This window comes from Schistocerca piceifrons, chromosome 8 (genome assembly GCF_021461385.2).
Source record: "Schistocerca piceifrons isolate TAMUIC-IGC-003096 chromosome 8, iqSchPice1.1, whole genome shotgun sequence".
NCBI lineage: Eukaryota > Metazoa > Arthropoda > Insecta > Orthoptera > Acrididae > Schistocerca > Schistocerca piceifrons.
Window position 1 is genome coordinate 334,920,876 of NC_060145.1, and position 20,804 is coordinate 334,941,679.

General features: G+C 41.8%; 1 protein-coding gene across 1 annotated transcript in view; it reads right to left on the reverse strand.

The window, feature by feature from the left end:
* LOC124712012 (vacuolar protein sorting-associated protein 53 homolog) overlaps positions 1-20,804 on the reverse strand; it is a 180,962-nt gene that overhangs the window by 59,811 nt on the left and 100,347 nt on the right. Inside the window, exon 9 of the mRNA XM_047242304.1 lies at positions 13,040-13,282. Within this exon, the coding sequence (XP_047098260.1) occupies positions 13,040-13,282 (243 nt within the window). The remainder of the gene's footprint in view (positions 1-13,039; positions 13,283-20,804) is intronic.

Sequence of the window (20,804 nt, forward strand, 5' to 3'; positions counted from 1 at the left end):
GGAAGTTTCATGATTGTTTCTGATTACATCTGTTAAATAATACTTACTATAAGGCAGAGACCAGACAAAAACCACAAAAGTAACATATTTCTTATGTTTGAAGGACCACACAAATGTAAGAAATATGCTACTGTCACAGGTTTTTAACTGGATTTGTAATTATTTATATGAATGCGTGGTGTCTGCTCTTTTGAACATGACTGAAAGAACAGACAGTGCGCATGATAGGCAGCTGGGATACATAAACATAAATTGTGAAGGGAAGAGGAGAGAACGGAAAGGAAAGGAAAGAAACTAACAATATCACCTGCACTATGACTTTGTGCGGAAACAGCAATGTTGAGTGAAAATGCATGCCGGACCGGGACCCAAACCTGGAATCTCCTGCTTACTAGACAGTTGAGTTAACCACTGCACCACCTGGACACAGTATTTAGTGCAAATGCATGGACTATTTTGCCACACTCCTCGGGTGACTAACAATCCTAGCTAATGCTACCTATCTGCAGTCCCCGTCTATGTCCTCCATGCTCACTAATTTTACACTGGAGGATGTAGATTCATTGCGAATTACGATGAATCAGTTATATGAATGTGTGGTATCTGTACTTCCAGACATGTCCGAAAGAACAGACATCATGCGAGATCTGCAGCTGCGATGCATATTAGATAAATTGGAGGAGAGGAGAGGGGAGGGGAGAGGATGGGATGGGTGGAGGGGAGGGGGAAGAGGGAGGGGAAAGGGAGGGGGAGGGGTGGGTGGAGGGGAGGAGGATGAGGGAGGGGGAATGGGAAGGAGACTGGGAAGGGGGGATGGAGAAAGAAGAGAAAGGGGAAAGGTGGGAGAGGGGAGGAAAGCACAAAAAGGGAAGGGCGAGGAGAAGGGGAAGGGGGAGGAGAAGGGGAAGGGGGAGGAGAAGGAGAAGGGGAAGGGGGAGGAGAAGGGGAAGGGGGAGGAGAAGGGGAAGGGGGAGGGAGAGGGGGCGTGAAAGGGAAAGTAACTAATGATATAATCTGCATCAAGTCTTTGGGCAGAATCAGCAGCAACAGAAGAAAATGTGTGCTGGACCGGGACCTGATCCCAAGATCTCCTGCTTATTAGACAGCTGCGTTAACCAATGCACCATCCGGACACAATATTTATCACAAATATGCGGACTATTTTGCCACCTCCCACCTATCTGCAGCCCCATCCATGTTCTCCATGATTGTTTATTTAAGATGTCCGCTGGAGGTTTAACGTAACTGTGCATCTGGACTGAAGGCTGTTCCAATAGAACAGAATGAAATAAAACAACCCCATGTTTACATTCCTGTTTCAATACCCTAACGAAGTACTCTTCGAAGAGACAATTAATTGAAAGTTCCATAATTCCAATTGTATGTTTGTCAAATATATGTTCACAATATTTTGTTTTCAGTAATGAAACCACAATTATGAAAAATTAGGTTAGCATTGTTGTTTTCCAGTATTTTACAAAATATGATGTATATCCATGTAAAAATCTTTTTTATTGTATACGCCAGTTTCAGCATAAAATAAGCAAGTTTTTGTGGATAGTTCCTCATATTAATGTTAAACTTTTAATTGTTAATTTTATAATCTTGGACTGTAGTTTTGTTCTCTTCATTATTAAAAATGTATAAATAGGAGGAGCACAAGGCTCAGAGGAGGTCAGTTGGAGACAGTTTTGAGACGTCACCACTGTATCGCACATCTGTGCAATAATCTAATTGTTGTAATACAGTATTGTGACTATGTAGAAAAAGTGGTGCAGTTTGTCATAAATAAACCACAATAAAATGACTTGGTACCTGGATTATTTCATGGAATTCACATAACTTGATCCAATTGGCAGATGAAATGGACCTGGACAACGATGGCTCCAGCAGCAGCAGCAGGAAGCAGATTACTCCGAGTTACACCGAAGTAGGACACGTATGAACAACGAAATGAACTATATATGTGCCACTGCATAACTATTTACTAACATTTAATGTTTGGAAACTGTTGTAGCAGTAAATATTGGCATTTCTCTCAAAGTTCTCTTTGAGTGGTGGAGGCCAAAGTGATCAAAAGATACTCCCATGATCAGGTATTCTTGATGTCTATGGAAGACAATTGAATGACACACTTTTAAGATTTCTTGTCTAAATCAAATACTCTCTTTTAATGTCAATTTTTGCAACAATCTCAGTCTCTCACCCCACCAGTAAAATGTATAGTTTCGTTACAAGACACCATACATCTATATAATTGATTTACCTCAATGGACAATGAATCCACATCATTCAGTGTGGATGTACATTTACAATCAACCTCCAGTGGGAATCTAAAATTAGCGAGTCTGCAGGGCATGGACGGGGACAGCTGACAGGTAGCATTAGGTGAGAGTGTGAGTCGACCAGGGAGCATGCTGAGATAATCCATACATTTGCGATAAGCACTATGTCTGGACGGTGCAGAGGTTAATGCAGCTGCCTACTAAGCAGACGATACTGGGTTTGGATCCCGGTCCAGCACGCATTTTCACTCGTCGCTGCTGATAATGCACAATGTCACAATGCAGCTGATACCATCAGTTCTTTCCCTTTCTCCCTGCTCCACCTCTAATTTACACAATTTGTTATTGTTTTGCACTCTATGCTTTGGTTACTGTTCATACTTCCTTGATGTTTGTACTAGCAGCTGTTTGAATGCCTATGTGGATATTTGCAGTGAGATTTCTACCTGAGGATGAGTAAAATTCGAAATTGCAACCACAATAAATAAAAAATAAAATAATATTTGGCAGCCATGAGCAGAAATGACCATGATTAGAAAGAAAGATGATGATGGTGAAGAGTGAGTACAAGTTCAGAAACAAATACTACTTTTCTTTTGCAGCTGATGATTCTGTACTAAAAGTCAGTGAAGCAGAAAGAAATGCCACTGTTCACTAAAATCAGAAACAAATGTTCCCCCCCCCCCCCCCCCTTCCCCCTCTCCGTCCCCATGAAATGGGAGATGGAATAAGAAAAGGAAACAAAAACAGAATTAAACATGTTTTGCTAAGTTTGGCTATGAAACAACTAAGAAGATGCACAAGCTTATCTTTAGGAAAGTCTTCAACTGTGTAAGTTTTATCTTTACAAACATGAGGGCAAGCAAATAATTTTTATAGTATTTCATGACACTGTCTATGAAGATAATTTTCTAGAAGTAGTAAGTTATTGTATGAATATTACCTTTGATACATTATATGGCCCAGTACTTGAATAAAGTTAATGTTGGTTCAAATGGCTCTGAGCACTATGGGACTTAACTACTGTGGTCATCAGTCCCCTAGAACTTAGAACTACTTAAACCTAACTAACCTAAGGACATCACACACATCCATGCCCGAGGCAGGATTCGAACCTGCGACCGTAGCAGTCGCGCGGTTCCGGACTGCGCACCTAGAACCGCTAGACCACCGCGGCCGGCAAAGTTAATGTATACCTGTTATATAAAATATGAAATTCCTCTGCTCACAGCTTGCTTACTGGTAAGAAGGGATCCACTGAGTGTGAGAAGTTCAATCTTTCGTAATGCTCATATGAAAGTGTTGTGTTAACTGTTATGACAGGAAAAATATTAACTGCTAATGACTCACCATGTGTGTCAGAAGGGCAACAGAAAATGAGTGCCCAGTAGGTGCAGATATCAACCTTCTATGCGATGTTATGTGTTACACTCCACAAAATGGACATCATCAATATTCAAGAAACATTCAAAACAAATCATTTACTCGTACCACGAATATCATGAAAAACAGCGTGCCACAGTGACCACAAAGATCGAAGGTGAAGCATGTTGAGAACTGATTCAACCAAACACAAAAAAGTCTGTCGTGGAGCTTGCCGTAAAACTGGCTATCCTTTGAGGCATAGGTACAGATAGTGTGATAATATTTTTTATAGGTACGGAAAAGACAAATGTCCAGAGGTTGAATTTGTCCAGTGGTTCCAGGTTGTATGAATTGCAATGTCACAAACTTTTCAGGAGGGACAATTTGCTCTAAAGGATTATGATTTTTATGAATATAATAGAGGGAAACATTCCATGTGGGAAAAATATATCTAAAAACAAAGATGATGTGACTTACCAAACAAAAGCGCTGGCAGGTCAATAGACACACAAACAAACACGAACATACACACAAAATTCAAGCTTTTGCAACCGACGGTTGCTTCATCAGGAAAGAGGGAAGGGGAGGGAAAGACGAAAGGATGTGGGTTTTAAGGGAGAGGGTAAGGAGTCATTCCAATCCCGGGAGCGGAAAGAGTTTTTGCCTTTACAAATGTCTGCTTGTGTCTGTGTATGTGCGGATGGATATGTGTGTGTGTGCGAGCGTATACCTGTCCTTTTTTCCCCCTAAGGTAAGTCTTTCCGCTCCCGGGATTGGAATGACTCCTTACCCTCTCCCTTAAAACCCACATCCTTTCATCTTTCCTTCTCCTTCCCTCTTTCCTGATGAAGCAACCGTCGGTTGCGAAAGCTTGAATTTTGTGTGTATGTTTGTGTTTGTTTGTGTGTCTATCGACCTGCCAGCACTTTTGTTTGGTAAGTCACATCATCTTTGTTTTTGGATTATGATTTTTTATACATAGGCCAATAATCAAGCAAAATCAAGTTATTTTGACTAGCTACTGGCCAAAAGCAGTTCCCATACCATAGCTGTAGTTCTCTTATGCCCATTTTCCAACTCTTGGTTAATGTGAAATAAATATTCCCTACTGCCCTAACAAGATCACACACCCAAGAAAGAATTGTAGGTGGCAGCGCACCTCCACCTTCTTGCAGAACAATAAATAACTCTCCAGTCAATTTACCAACCATATTAAAAGTCGGCACAATTGTATATGAATGTATTAAGGCACTGATATTAGTTGATTTTCATGTAACTCTCTTGGTGCCTTTAATTTTCAGGGTTCATTTCATATGCATTTACTTTTCAGTTGAAAACAAATCCCATACTAAATGATGGGATAACTTTGTTTATCTTATCTACAAATTTTCAGGTTGTTCTGCAGTTTTCTGTGCTTCATCAAGTTGACAATTTATTTGAAATTTCTTTATATTATGTCTTTCAATTCTGTAACTTTTTGAAGTTGCGTACCCATCCACTGATTCCTTTGAAATCACTGTGATCTGTCACATGCAGTTTGATGAGCATAATGTAACAGGTCACTATCATGCACATCCTGTAAATTGTATCACGTATCCTTGAAACTCACAAACACCAGTTTTTATACCAAATACACCTTGCTTTCCCTTGAGTAGCCATAGTTTTTCTTATGCATTACATGGTCATATTGCTGCGGACTTATTCAAAATCTGTTCTTTCTTTCTTTTTTTTCTTTCTCCTGTGGGTACATAATTGTGTTTAGCACCCACTCCTTGGACAATAATTGTCCTTTAATACATTGCACTGGAGATGGGACTTGTGGCTCGCTGTCCGACAAGCATGCTGAACTACATGTCTAGACACCTGTTTCAATATAACTTTCATTTGTTAAGCATTTATCGTCATCAATGTACTTCTCATGTACATTATCTGCACAGTTTGAGCGTATATGACACCACACATTCCACTGACTCATCTTGCAGAAATGATAATATCTCAACAGCCATTTCTTTCTCACTCTGCAAAATTTCTTGGGTTCCTTTCTGACAAAATGTCAACTTTGATAACTTCTGTTGCAGATATAATGCAATGTTTTCTTTGTCTATTGTTGCAATTGCTCTGCTTTGTATCAACACAACTAGCTCTATTGTGAGTTACTTGTCGATTAAGCAGTTCAACTATGTTCTGTGGGCACCACTGAATACTTCCCTGTTGCCATTAGCAGCCAATAATGTGGTTGCATGGTACACAATAAGTGGAGTGTTGCATGCCATAAAAGTCACTGGCCTTTTGCAACCTCACACTCAAGGGCTTCCTTGAAAGACTCAGTTGCAAAACCAGCTTACAATCTTTATGTGAAGAAACTAATAATGAAATTAAATCTGCATTAGGTAATTCACAGCTAACTCAATCTAAAACACTATACTTTAATCTCATCCATACACGGTTCAGAAGGTGCATTGAGTTACACATTCAGGAAAATGAGCACCTGTTTAAGCACTGCACTTAAATGGACACACGGTCTTTCAATTATGTGCAGCACATTGTATCCACTCCTAAGACTCTGAGTATTTTTAGCTCTATAACTAAAACTGATGGAAATCTGATTTAAATTGTTTGTGTTATAACCTTTATTCACTAATAAATTGCGTGGATATACAAAAGTAGAAACACTAGCGGGTTACATGCGACTAACTCCGTATCTGTCATTCGACTGCCGTGCCGCGACAAGCGGCCGGCGCCGTTCATAGCCAGGTGGCGCTCCCGCGCTCGACCGAGCTGCGGAGCGCCTCTATCGCTGTGTTCGCGTACTGACGTAGCGGCACTTTTAAATCTCGTGGCACTGTCACAACACTTTTCCCCCCTTTGAAAAAAAAAAAAAAACACTCACTTCCTTGGAGACACGGACAGTGCGGAGACATCCATGGCCTCTTGGGAGGCACCGAGAAGATCCCGCGGAGAAACACGAGAGTATGGTCGAAAGTGTCCAGGACGGAAGCTTGCGCGTGGAACGTGCCTCCTGGACGAGATGATGGGTAAAAACTCCAGAGCAGCATCCATAGGTGTCGAGGACCTGGGAATGTGCTCCAGCGAGATGGGTCCCGGAGAAGGCTGCGTCGCAACCGGGGCCGGTTCCGGCGTACTCGGAAGCGGTAGCGACGTCGGCTGCAGCAACACGCACGGAAGATCAGCAGCTGCGACAGGACTGGCTCCTCGGGCTGGTGGAGGCGAAAGAAGGGGCGGTGGCACCGGCGTGGCCAGGGACTTGGTCCGAGAAATCCCCCAATGGCCTTCATGCAATAGTTTGAGAACAGCTTTGCGAAGAGAGGATGGCACCACCACCCGTGGAGATGCGCCATCCGTGGCCAGAAGAACAACACCCTCACGAACAGACAGACGAAGGCGCAAGGCATGGTAGTTGCGAAGGGGATCCGATGCCCGGCCCTTGGTCCTGTCCGGCCAACCCCGTTGAACAAAACCGATCACCTGACGCAGGACCGGGTCCCGCGCAGTAGCCAACGCGACCTGTGAACCTGTAAGGGGAAAACCCTCGACCGCACGACGTTCTTCCTCATCAATGTGGAAACAGAGTAGTTCATCTCGATCGAAAACCGGGTCGGGGCCCATCGGCAAACGCGACAACGCGTCAGTGTTGGCGTGCTGAGCCGTGGGGCGATAGTGAATCTCATAGTGAAAACGAGACAAGTATAAGGCCCAACGTTGCAGGCGGTGAGCTGCCTTATCCGGAAGCGACGCCGAGGGGCTGAACAGAGAGACCAGCGGCTTGTGGTCGGTGATGAGGTGAAACTTAGAACCATACAAAAGAACGCTGAACTTTTTTAGAGCATAAATGATAGCGAGCGCCTCCTTTTCGATTTGAGAGTAACGCCGTTGGGCATCGTTGAGGGTCTTGGAAGCGTAGGCGATGGGTCGTTCTGACCCATCCTCATACCGATGGGCGAGAACAGCCCCTAGGCCATACTGGGATGTGTCAGTCGCCAGAACCAAGTGCTGACCCGGACGGAATGTGGCAAGACAAGGCGCCGACTGCAAATGAGCCTTCAGGCGGACAAAAGTCTGCTCACACTCGTCGGACCAACAGAAAGGAACGTTTTTGCATAACAGCTGATGCAGAGGATGAGCCACCGCCGCCGCGGATGGAATGAATTTGTGATAATAAGCAACCTTGCCTAGAAACGCCTGAAGTTCTTTGACCGTAGACGGCCAGGGTAGAGCGGTAATGGCCGCAACGTGCTGTCGGAGAGGACGTATACCCTCACAGGACAAGTGGAAACCAAGATACACAATGGAGGGTTGGAAGAACTGTGACTTGTCCAGATTGCACTTCAACCCAGCTGAACGCAGAACCCGAAACACTGAACGCAAATTGCGAAGGTGCTCCTCAGTGGAGGCCCCCGTGACAACAATGTGATCCAGGTAGTTGATGCAGCTGGGAACGGACGCCGTGAGCTGTTCCAAAAACCGCTGAAAAATGGCCGGCGCGCTAGCGACGCCAAATGGTAACCGCTGGTACTGATACAACCCACAAGGAGTGTTGATGACAAGGAATTCCTTGGAAGAAGCATCCAACGGCAACTGATGGTACGCCTCCGATAAGTCAAGTTTGGAAAAGAACTGGCCCCCAGCGAGCTTGGTAAATAACTCCTCAGGACGGGGAAGAGGATAAGTGTCAATGAGGCTCTGAGCGTTGACAGTGGCTTTAAAATCACCACACAATCGCAGACTCCCGTTTGGTTTAGAAACCACCACGATGGGCGATGCCCATTCCCTGGAGGTAACACGAAGGAGAATCCCCGAAGCTGTTAACCTGTCTATCTCAGCTTTGACAGGTGCACCCAACGCCATCGGAATAGGGGGTGCCCAGAAAAACTTAGGGCGAGCTGTAGGTTTAAGAGTAATGTGGGCTTCAAACTCCGTGGCACGACCCAGACCAGCAGAGAACACGGACGAGAATTCAGAACACAAGCCATCCAGCTGTTGATACGGAATATCCTCAGATATGAGGTGCACATCATCATCAATGGAGAACCCGAACAACTGGAAAGCATCATAACCGAACAGGTTTTCAGTGCCCGCATGATGCACCAAATAAAACGTGAGAGGCCTAACAACAGACTTGTAGGCAGTGGAAGCATCAAACTGGCCAACGATAGGAATTTTCTGCTTATTATAAGTTCGTAGATTTCGCGTACTGGAGACAAGGGAGGGGAGCCCAACTCCAAATACGTGCGAGAATTAATGAGAGTTACTGCAGAGCCAGTGTCCACTTGCATGCGAATGTCTTTATCCAGAACACGAACAGTAACAAACAACTTATTTGGTTGAGAAAGCACACAGTTAACATCCATGTCCGATGCCTCATCCTCGTCGGCAGGAACTTTAGGGGACTGACACACAGAAGCAATGTGGCCTTTTTTCCTACATGAATTACACGTGGCCCAACGTTTTGGACACGCGGCCCTGTCATGCTGTACGAAGCAACGAGGACAAGAAGGAAGTGCGGAACGACCCTGCTTCTGTGGTTGCTGTTTTCGCTGCGAGCGTGGCGGCCCAACGCGACGTTGTTGACGCGAGTGCACCGCCGCCACATCGTCGGTTCCCTGTGAAACAGGCAAATTGTCCGCATCGAAAGTGGTGTGTACAGCGCCTACATCACACCACGCGTCTATTTGCGCACCAGCAGCGTGAGACACTTCAAAAGATTGAGCGATGCTGAGAACTTCCGACAACGACGGGTTTGGCAATTGTAAGGCACGTTGCCGAACTTCTTTATCAGGAGCAAGCCGTAGAATAGCGTCCCTAACCATTGAATCAGCATAAGACTCATGATGAGTGTCCGTGACAAACTGACATTTCCGACTCAGACCGTGTAGTTCCGCCGCCCACGCCCGGTAGGATTGATGGGGCTGTTTACGACACCGGTAGAACGCCACGCGGGCAGCAATGACGTGGGTGTTTTTTCGGTAATAGTTAGACAATAATTCACACATTTCTTGGAAGGACAGAGAGGCAGGTTCCCGCAGAGGGGCTAACTGAGATAGCAGCTGATAGATCCGTGGGGAAATCCAAGATAGAAATAACGACTTACGCATAGGAGCGTCGACAACACCAAAAGCCAAGAAGTGTTGCCGCAAATGCTTCTCATAATCCTCCCAGTCTTCAGCGGCCTCGTCGTAAGGAGGGAACGGAGGCGGAGAAGAGGAAGACAGACGATGAGTAAGCAACGTCGACAACGCCTGAATACCAGCCGTCAGCTGCGTGTGTTGTTCAATGAGCGCTTGCATAAGCTGTTCCATGTCTGCCCCGACACGAACACACAATTCCACAATGCAGGAAAAAAAAAATATCCGACCTCGTCGCCAAAAAGTGTTATAACCTTTATTCACTAATAAATTGCGTGGACTTCCTGGCATCGATTACATTCAACTTACAATTATAAATAACACATCAAATTAAAGAAGAACTCAATCAATACTGTTTGTATACCTGTGCACACGTGCATGCACTGTTTCCTGTGCCTTCTGTTAGAAAGCGCTAGTTGCAATGATGGCGACCAGGGAACAGAACGCTTCTTGCGTTTTGAAGTTTGCTGAATCTATTGTTACAGTGCAACATGCATTCTGTTTAAGTTCCACTGTAATCCTCCAAATGATAACTGCACCCACAGACGGTATCATCAGTTTGAAGAAACCAGCTGTCTTTGCAGAGGGAAGAGTATGGGCCAACAAAAATGACTGAAGAATGTGTTGCATGATTGAGGGAGTCTTTCATGCAAAAAAAAAAAACATAAATTAGAAATTTCTGTGACATCTGCATGGACACTTTTAAGGAAATGCTTACAACTGCGTCCTTATCATTTTCAGTCATTACAAGTTCTAAAGTCTACAGACTATGGCTTACATCCCATGTCTGCAAGCGAAATGTTGCTGCATAACAAAGATTTTCTGGATCGTGTCATTTTCAGTGATGAATTGACATTTCACTTAAGCGGAAATGTGAACACACAAATGTTTGCATGTTGGGATCTGCAAATCCCCATGAGATGGTATTGTTGCAACAAGACTCCCCTAAATTGAATGTTTTTTGTTCTGTATCCCAGCAGAAAGTTCATGGTCCTTTCTTTTTCAGTGAAGCTCTTTCCTCAATTGGAAGAAGCTGAACCACAGAACTTTATCTGACAGCAAGATTGCGTGCTGTCTCACTGGCATAACTCAGTATGTGATTGGTTAAAAGACGGTGCACCCAATCATTGGATTGGCCGCTAGGGGCTGGATGACAGAGCTTGCTTCACATGGCCTACACTTTCACCTGATCTGATGCCATGCGATTTTAACCTTTGGTAGTTCATAAATTATCATGTGTATGTGCCTCCTGTACCAGCTGATCTAACTGACCTAAGATATAGGCCTGAAGCAGTTGTTGCAAGAACTACTCAAGACATATTGATCAATTTTTTGGAAGAACATGCACATTGACTCAATGTGCTGCAGGAAACTCAGTGCACTAGCATAAAAATCTTGTAATCACAAAAGGCACTGATTTTATCCTCATAGGTTGTAAACTTTTTCCTTTTGTGTGAATTCTGTATTTATTATCAAATGGAATTTTAAGTTAACAGATATTGAGTCAGTCATAACTTTTTAATGAAATGAAGATTTTTATATGTTTAATTACTAATCACATGAAAATATGTGATAAATTAAAATTAATACAAAAACCTGTATACACAACACCTGTAAGAAAAACTGTGAGAATTGCTCTTTCATTTGATGTATTATTTATAACTGTATGATACAAAAAAATAATATTTAATTTTTTTTAAAAAAAATATAGTTTATTGCTGTAACTCTCTGTAAAATAATTAAATCATAACTGTAGAAAGGGTATTGTTTGTAATGTTTAACTATCCCAAAAGAATATGCCTTTCTTTTACTGTTCTGCATGTTACAGGGAAAAACATCTTACATGAAACACCCTGCATGTAGTATTTGCATTTGACTTCTGATTAACACTAACTCTTGTTTTAACTTTCAATTATTCTAGAGACTGAGGAAAAAGCCCTTGCGTATTTTCTCGTACCTCAATAGAAGACATGGGCTTTCATACTTCAGGTAGTTGCACAACCTAGTCATGTAACAAGAGGAACTCACAAACTGGCCCTACAAGATTTTCTTCATACCTACATATTTGAAGATCATCATCTGGACATCAACCTTGTGATTGTGAAGTTGCAAGTCACATTCTTGCAATAAGTAATTTTTTGTTTAATTTGTGTTTTCTGTTAGTTATAAAATGTAAATGTTAACTAATGAATATTAAATCACATTTCTTAAGTAAAATTAATATATAAATTTTTTAAATAGTAATTAAATGAAATTAAATTGAAACAGATATATGAAATGCCTTATTGTTCAATGAAAAAATATATCTATCAATAATACCATTCAATTTCTAGAAACAAAAAAAGTTTTACATTGATGTTTTCACATTTTTGTATTAATTTTAATTTATCACGTATTTTCATGTGATTAGTAATTAAACATATAAAAATCTTCATTTCATTAAAAAGTTATGACTGACTCAATATCTGTTAACTTAAAATTCCATTTGATAATAAATACAGAATTCACACAAAAGGAAAAAGTTTACAACCTATGAGGATAAAATCAGTGCCTTTTGTGATTACAAGATTTTTATGCTAGTGCACTGGGTTTCCTGCAGCTCTGTTACAACATTCAATATGTTTTGTTTTGCACTTAACAGTGCTCAGACAACTTCATGTCGTCAGGTCCTACGTATAAAGAAAATCGAAGAGAGCCGACCACTGAGGACCCCTTGTTAGTAGGTTTACTTTTAACATGAGAGCTTGAAGATCTGACACAGTTGCAACTCTTTGGGTGAACTCTGAATATGTCCGTGTATAGTCCCTCATACTTACTATGTAACTGCTTCACCAATGTGCGCTCTCTACTCAAATGTTGCATAGCATGTAGTGGGCACATGAAATTTATATTACGTAGATGTATCCCTGTAACTGCTCCCTTGTGAACCGAATAAAATATAGGGGAAAGGGGGCAGAATAAACATTATTTGTTTCACATGAAGATATAAATAATATCTGAGAAAAGCAAATTTTAAAATATGAATCACATAAAAGGATAATTAGATAACTGTTTTCAGGTTTTTAGTGCAATAGCATCTCTGTCATAAAAATGATGTGATGTGACAACAAAAGAAAATGAAAAATAACTAACTTATATTACAGCCCAGTAAAAATTTTATAATGAGCTAGTATATATGATATGAACAATTCAGCCAATGCAGACAAACTCATGACAAGTTACACACACAGAGTTATAAATACATACTTTGGAAGGTTGTTCTGTAACAGCTTTACTGCATATTCTCGTAGATACTTCTGAAAAGTGGCTGTGAGTCCTAGCATGGCCTCTCCAGTACTGAGTTGTGTGCACTGTACCATGCACTTTTTGTAGAAGACAAACAAATCAGCACATGATGACATCACAGCATTTCCGGTGCCATCATTTATCCCATCAGACTGTTGCTCCTTTGTTTCTTGAATGAACCTCTCAATAAGTTCAGCCAAATTCCTGTGATATCAAGTTGGACAAACCATTATATATCACCTTATTTAATGTATTCAATAAATTAAATTTTAGAAATAATTCAAAAGCCAAGATCGCTTAAATACTACTACAATGATTTTATATCAGCTGGTCTGCTTCGTGTATCATTATATCGAAATGGTTTATAAATGTTAACCTACATTCAGATCTCATGGTGGCACCTTTAGTGTGTTGAAACCGGCTATCCAGTAAACAGTATTTAAGGGATCTTGGCTTTTGAATTATTTCTACAACAGTGTGATTGCCCCACTATGCACTGTGTGTTCACTGCAAAATTAAATTTTTATGCTAAATGAAATGTCCTCTCCGTCATAAATTATCAAACCTATTGCTTTTTAGAAGCTGCACACATATATAAGATTGCTCTTGAATGTAGAATCAAACAATAGTGTGAATAGAATGAACAGTCTATTCTGTGACAAATATTACGTAATAATACTAATGCTAGAATAAGCAATAAGTGAGGCTAATGATTTGCTGAACAGAAAATCAGGTAAATGTACAGCATAAAAATGAGATAATAGGATTATTTGGAAAGCTAAACAACACATTGCTGAATTAGTAAAGGCAAAATACTGGATGAGTCAAAAAGGATTTTACAACTTTTGAATGATATAGAAATTTATTGAGATAATTTACAGAATCGGTAGAGGTGTCACTTTGTACAACTTCAAGTTTCACATAAAAATGTCAAATGTAATTTTGGTTCAATGTGACTACAAATCCTGATGTGGCAAATATCTCACCGGTAATCAGTTTCTTCCCACACTTGTTGCAGCAAATTATGTGGAACTTGTGCAACAACAGCATAGATATGATTTTTGAAGCCAGCTAAACTGTTTGTTAAGGGAGGAATATACACAAGGTCTTTAATGAAATCACAGAGAAATAAATCCAGTGCTGTCAAGTCTGAGGAACGAGGTGGCCACGTGACTGGTCCTTCATGGCCAATCCACCAATCTGGTGTAAACACCTACGCAGTACTCGCCAGTCTTTTACAGAATGCCTGTCTTGCAGGACGCAAGTCACATTGGTTTTTTTGGACTGTGGACAAAGCACTCCCTAACCTGTTTGACATAATTATCAACACATGGCTGACGTGGTGATTTATCATTTTGCAGTGAGCAACAAACCATCTCAACAAAGGTCTTGTACCAAGAGTGAACTGTAGGCCTGCTTAGAGGTTGCTTAGCGTATTCAATGCAAAATGTATGCTCACAAGTTGTTGCAGAATTCATTAAAGTAGCCATGTGCTCCTGGTGGGGGAATGGGGTATCGTCACATAAAGTAATGGGAGATCATTGTCAAATTGTTTTGAATAATGAGTAAATGATACCCAATGAAGAACATCTAGGCCATTTTGTGATTACAAAAATCTAAGAGATTGTCAGAGAGGTTAAAAAGGGGACTGTAAGAAGAAAGGAATGGTTTTTCTGTGGAAAATTGTCAGGAAAAATTTGAAAAGCCATATTTCATATACAAATTACAGCCATAACTGCACATTTTGTATGAGCCCATTAGATCAAAATGACAGGGATTGGGCTGAGTACGGAAACATATACACAATCATTTTTTTGAGCTCTATATGCAAACAGAAAGCAATAAGATAACTCAGTATGAAGTATCTTCCGCAATGTATTGTACAATGGCTTAGGAGCAAGAGGTTGTTCCACATCTTCGCAGACAGGTCTAAGCACACGATAGAGAAACCTAAACTGAATATTTTGAGATAAGGAACTAACAGTTGGAAATGAATGTTTCAGCTGATAGAATATCTTGAATGAGTGAAGCATGTTAGGTACGTGTATTTAAACGTATCATGTTTCACAATTAACATCTGTCTGACACACCAATGTTCATGATACCTTGAAAAACAGTACATAGTCATCTGCGAAATGTGCACTGTTTGCTGTTATGACAAGTTGTCAAAGATGGAGCATTGTAATCTGTAGCTGCCTATAGAAATCGCATACATATATCCACACCATATGCTTAAGCCAATATAACATACAACTAGTGAACTTCTTATCACGGAGTTCTGTAAAAGAGAGGACCCAAAAATAAACAGAATTTCTTCATAAAAGCATGTACCTTTCCTTTCAAATACAACTTTAACCTTCTGCAAAGTACTCTCCATAAGCTCTAACCCACTTGTTGAAACATTCATTCTTCTTTGATACTTGCTAACACCATTGCGACATGTGTTTCACATTGTCCACATCGGCAAAATGCATTCCTTTCAAGTTCACATCCCAGGGAACAGAAAGAAGTATAAGTGAGTTATAACAGGCAAATAGCGGAGGTGTGTCAAATCTTCATTGAGGCCAAAAACTGGCATACACTGAGAAGCGCATGTGTGGGAACACTGTGATGATGCAGGAACCACTTGCCAGAATTCCGCACAGCCAAATATTTCCACACCAAACTTCTGTGCAGCCTTCTCATAACCTCCAAATATAATTGTTGGTTTGCTTTCTGCTTTTGAGGCATGAATTCTAAATGTATGGTCCATATGGAGTCAGAACATGGATCAGCATCGTCTTCATATTTGATTTTACTTGATAAAAATTTTTGGGTGAAGTGAGCTAGGTAACTTTCATAGACATGACTGTTGTCTACTTTCTGGATCACATCTGTACAAATTGTCTGTGATAGTTTTGTTGAAAAAATTAGATTTTCTTTGAATGGGTCATGACAGACTTCGAACTACTGGAGTTTTGCTGCATGAAATAATACTCATTGGCAAAGTGGTGGGTTCTTAGATTTACCTCTGGAGGAGGCCGAATGGGTACTACTACAGATACAACATATTAGATCACTTTATTATAACTTGAACAAGATGAAACAGTTAATTTCAAAATAATCCATGGCTACAGGAATGTTATGTATATTTTCAATTATTTATAAAATTATTTAGTTGGATAAATAAAAAATCTGCTCACCAAGCAGCGGCAGAACACACACATATAAGCCTGTTGTGACTGGCAAGCTTTTGGAGCCAGTGGCGCATTCTGCAGGCAGAAGGGTTGAGGGGGAAGGAAGTGGGGTGAAAGAAAAAGACTGGAGAGGTCTAGGAAAAGCGGTAGATTTTTCAGGAAAGTCATCCAGAACCACGGGTCAGGGGAGACGTACCGTACGGGATGAGAGGACTACATCGGACGAGATATGAAAACCTGAGAGCTTAAAGGTGGAAGACAGGGTAATGTGCACGACAGAGATGAAAACTAAAACATCTTGCATGAGTTAATAAGAGTGAAAAGCTGTGTGCATTGTACATAACAGAGGTGGGAGGGGTGGTGAAAAATATACAGGAAAGACAATGATAGATATAGAAAACTAAAACCGAGAGAAGCAAAGAGTAGTTACAGTGAAGAAAAGCTGAGATGGAATAAATTAACGTAAATTTAGGCCAGGTGGGTGGCAAGAACCAAGGAAATGTTGTAGCGCTAGTTTGCGTCTGCAGAGATCTGAGACACTGATGTCTGGAGATAGAATCCAGATGGCGCGTGTGGTGAAACAGCCGCTGAGGTCACGAATGTCATGTTGTAGAGCATGCTCTGCAACAGGATATTGCAAGTTGCCAGTATATACCCTCTGCCTACGCCCATTCATCCTAATTGATGATTTGGTGGTAGTCATACCAATGTAGAAGGCTGAACAGTGTTTACATAATTGCTGGTATATGATGTGTCGTTTCGCAGGTGGCTCTCCCATTGACAGTATATATTCTACCAGTTACAGGGCTATTATAGGTGATGGTAGAAGGGTGCATAGGGCAAGTCTTGCAGTGGGGACAATCACAGGGGTAGGGAGATGTTTGCAGAAGGAGCACAAAGTCTGAAAAAAATATTGTGGAGATTGGGTGGGCGGCAGAAAGCTATTCTAGACGTGGTGGGCAAAATTTCAGACAGAATGGGTCTCATTTCAGGCATGATTTTAGGAAGTCATGACCCTGTCAAAGCAGCTGATTAACACATTGCAGACCAGGATAATACTGACTCATTAATGGTGTGCTCTGAAGCTGTTTCATGCAGGGATCAGCAGTACCAGGATTGGATGTGATGGCCAGGGAAATCTGTTTTTTAACAAGACTGGTGGCATAATTACATGCAGTGAAAGCTGAGGTGAGAATGGTGGTGTATTGCTGTAAAGAGTCTGCATCTAGACAAATAAGTTTGCCTAGGATGCCAAAGCTGTGTGAAAGGTAAAGTTTGAATTGGAAAGGATGGCAACTGTCAAAACGTAAGTACTGTTATTTGTTAGTAGGTTTAATGTGGACAGAAGTGTGTAGCTGCCCTTCAGTGAGGATGAGATCAACATCAAGGAAAATGGCATGGGATTCAGAATAGGGCCATGTGAAATTTAATTGGGAGAAGTTATTCAAGATTCCAGAAATTTTAGCAGCTCAGCCTCAACATGAGTCTACATGGTAAAGATGTCATCAATGTATCTAAACCAAACCAGGGGCTGAAGACTTATGGATCCCAGGAAAGCTCCCTCCAAGTGACTCATGAAAAGGTTGGCATAGGAAGGAGCCATGCTGGTTCCCATAGCCATACCCTTAATCTGTCTGTGTGTCTGCCCCTCAAAGGTGGAGTAGTTGTTGGTACGTATAAAGTTGATTAAGATGAGTAGGAAGGATGTCATAGGCTTGGAATCAGGTATGTGCTGACTGGGGAAATGTTCACCACCACACAGACCATGTACGTGCATGATGTTGGTATAGAGGGAGGTGGCATCAGTGGTGACATGGAAGGTGTGTAGAGGGAGTGGATCGGTCATGGATTTCAGATTATCTAGGAAGTGGTTGGTATCTTTAATGTAGGAGGGGAGTCTTTGTACTATAGGTTACAGGTGTCGATAAACTAAGGCAGATATACGTTCAGTGGGTGCTTTGAAGCCAGTTAACTATAGGATGGCCAGAATGATTTGGTTTGTGGATCTTGGGAAGAAGGTAAAAGGTGGGGGCGTGTGGTTTGGGTGGGGTGAGAAGTTCTATGGATTGAGGTGTTAGTCCTTGTGAGGGACCTGAGGTTTTAAGGTGGGGCTGCAGGTCAGTTTGAATCACAAGGATGGGATCTTGATGGCAGACGCTGTACATAGAGGTGTCAGACAATTGGCATGGACCTTCATTAACATACTCCTTTCAGTCAAGTACAACAATGGTAGATCCTTTGTCTGCTGGGAGAATAATGATGGAGTCATCAGCTTTTAGGGAACATAGAGCCTGGAGTTCTGCTGGGGACTGGTTAGGGTCATGTTGTAGGGACCTGAGGAAGAGTTGTGAAGCAATACTGGATGTGAGGAATTCTTGGAAGGCTTGTAAAGGATGAGTTTGAGGTAGCAGTGGATGACCAAGTTGGGCTATCAGGTTTGCTGTTGGAAAGGTTTTGGGGTTGGGTTGCAAACTGATATTTCCAATGAATATTATGCATGAAGGAAAGGAGGTCCTTCACCAAAGCAGCATGATCAAATGCAGGTTTAGGGCTGAAAGTGAGGCCCTTAGATAATTCAGGAGGGGAGAGTGCTTTCAATGAGAGGTTAAGGACACTGCACTGTTGTGATTGGTTCTTGGGATCCAACCCAAAGAACTTTCCAACAGCAAACCTGACACTGAACCCTGCCTTGAATAGCTCAGCCCACGATCGCAACTTGGCCCACCACCGTTATCTCAATATCATTCCTTACAAGCCTTCCAAGAATTCTTCACATCCAGCATTGCTTCACAACCCTTCCTCAGGTCCCTACAACATGATACTTGCTTGTCCTCTGCCGAACTTCAGGCTCTATGATCCCTAAAAGCTGATGACTCCATCATTATCTTCCCAGGAGACAAAGGATCTACCACTGTAGTACTTGCCTCACAAGGACTAACATCTCAATCCATAGGACTTCTCACCTCACCCAAACACGCATCCTCATTTTTTACCTTCTTCCTAAGATCCACAAACCCAATCATCCTGGCCGTCCTTGAAGACTCAGTATTATCCTGGTCTGAAATGTGTTAATCAGCTGCTTTGACAGGGTCATGACTTTCTAAAATCATGCCTGGAATGAGACCCATTCTGTCTGAAATTTTGCCCACCACGTCTAGAATAGCTTTCTGCCGCCCACCCAATCTCCACAATATTTTTTTCAGACTTTGTGCTCCTTCTGCAAACATCTCCCTACCCCTGTGATTGTCCCCACTGCAAGACTTGCCTTATGCACCCTCCCACCATCACCTATAACAGCCCTGTAACTGGTAAAACATATACTATCAATGGGAGAGCCACCTGCGAAACGACACATCATATACCAGCAATTATGTAAACACTGTTCAGCGTTCTACATTGGTATGACTACCACCAAATTATCAATTAGGATGAATGGGCGTAGGCAGAGGATATATACTGGCAACTTGCAATATCCTGTTGCAGAGCATGCTCTACAACATGACATTCGTGACCTCAGCGGCTGTTTCACCACACGCGCCATCTGGATTCTACCCCCAGACATCAGTGTCTCAGATCTCTGCAGACGCAAACTAGCGCTACAACATTTCCTTGGTTCTTGCCACCCACCTGGCCTAAATTTACGTTAATTTATTCCGTCTCAGCTTTTCTTCACTGTAACTACTCTTTGCTTCTCTCTGTTTTAGTTTTCTATATCTATCATTGTCTTTCCTGTATATTTTTTACCACCCCTCCCACCTCTGTTATGTACAATGCACACAGCTTTTCACTCTTATTAACTCATGCAAGATGTTTTAGTTTTCATCTCTGTCGTGCACATTACCCTGTCTTCCACCTTTAAGCTCTCAGGTTTTCATATCTCGTCCGATGTAGTCCTCTCATCCCGTACGGTACGTCTCCCCTGACCCGTGGTTCTGGATGACTTTCCTGAAAAATCTACCGCTTTTCCTAGACCTCTCCAGTCTTTTTCTTTCACCCTACTTCCTTCCCCCTCAACCCTTCTGCCTGCAAATGCGCCACTGGCTCCAAAAGCTTGCCAGTCACAACAGGCTTATATGTGTGTGTTCCGCCACTGCTTGGTGAGGAGATTTTTTAACTATCCAACTGAATGACTATAAACTTTGCTGCATAGTTCTAATACTACTCTCACATTGCTGGCTGTAATGAGATGATGCTGTCGTCTGCAGTGATGACTGCAGAGTGGGTTGAGTGCCACTCCACTACATCTACATGATTACTCTGCAGTTCACACTTAAGTGCCTGGCAGAAGGTTCACTGAACCATTTTCATACTACTTCTCTACCATTTCACTCTTGAATGGCGAGTGGGAAAAAGGAACACCTAAATCTTTCTGTTCAAGCTCTGATTTCTCTTATTTTATTATGATGTTCATTTCTCCCTACATAGGTGGGTGCCAACAAAATATTTTCGCATTTAGAAGAGAAAGTTGATAATTTAAATTTCGTAAATAGATCTCGCTGCAAAGAAAACCACCTTTGTTTCAGTGACTGCCACCTCAACTCGCGTATCAT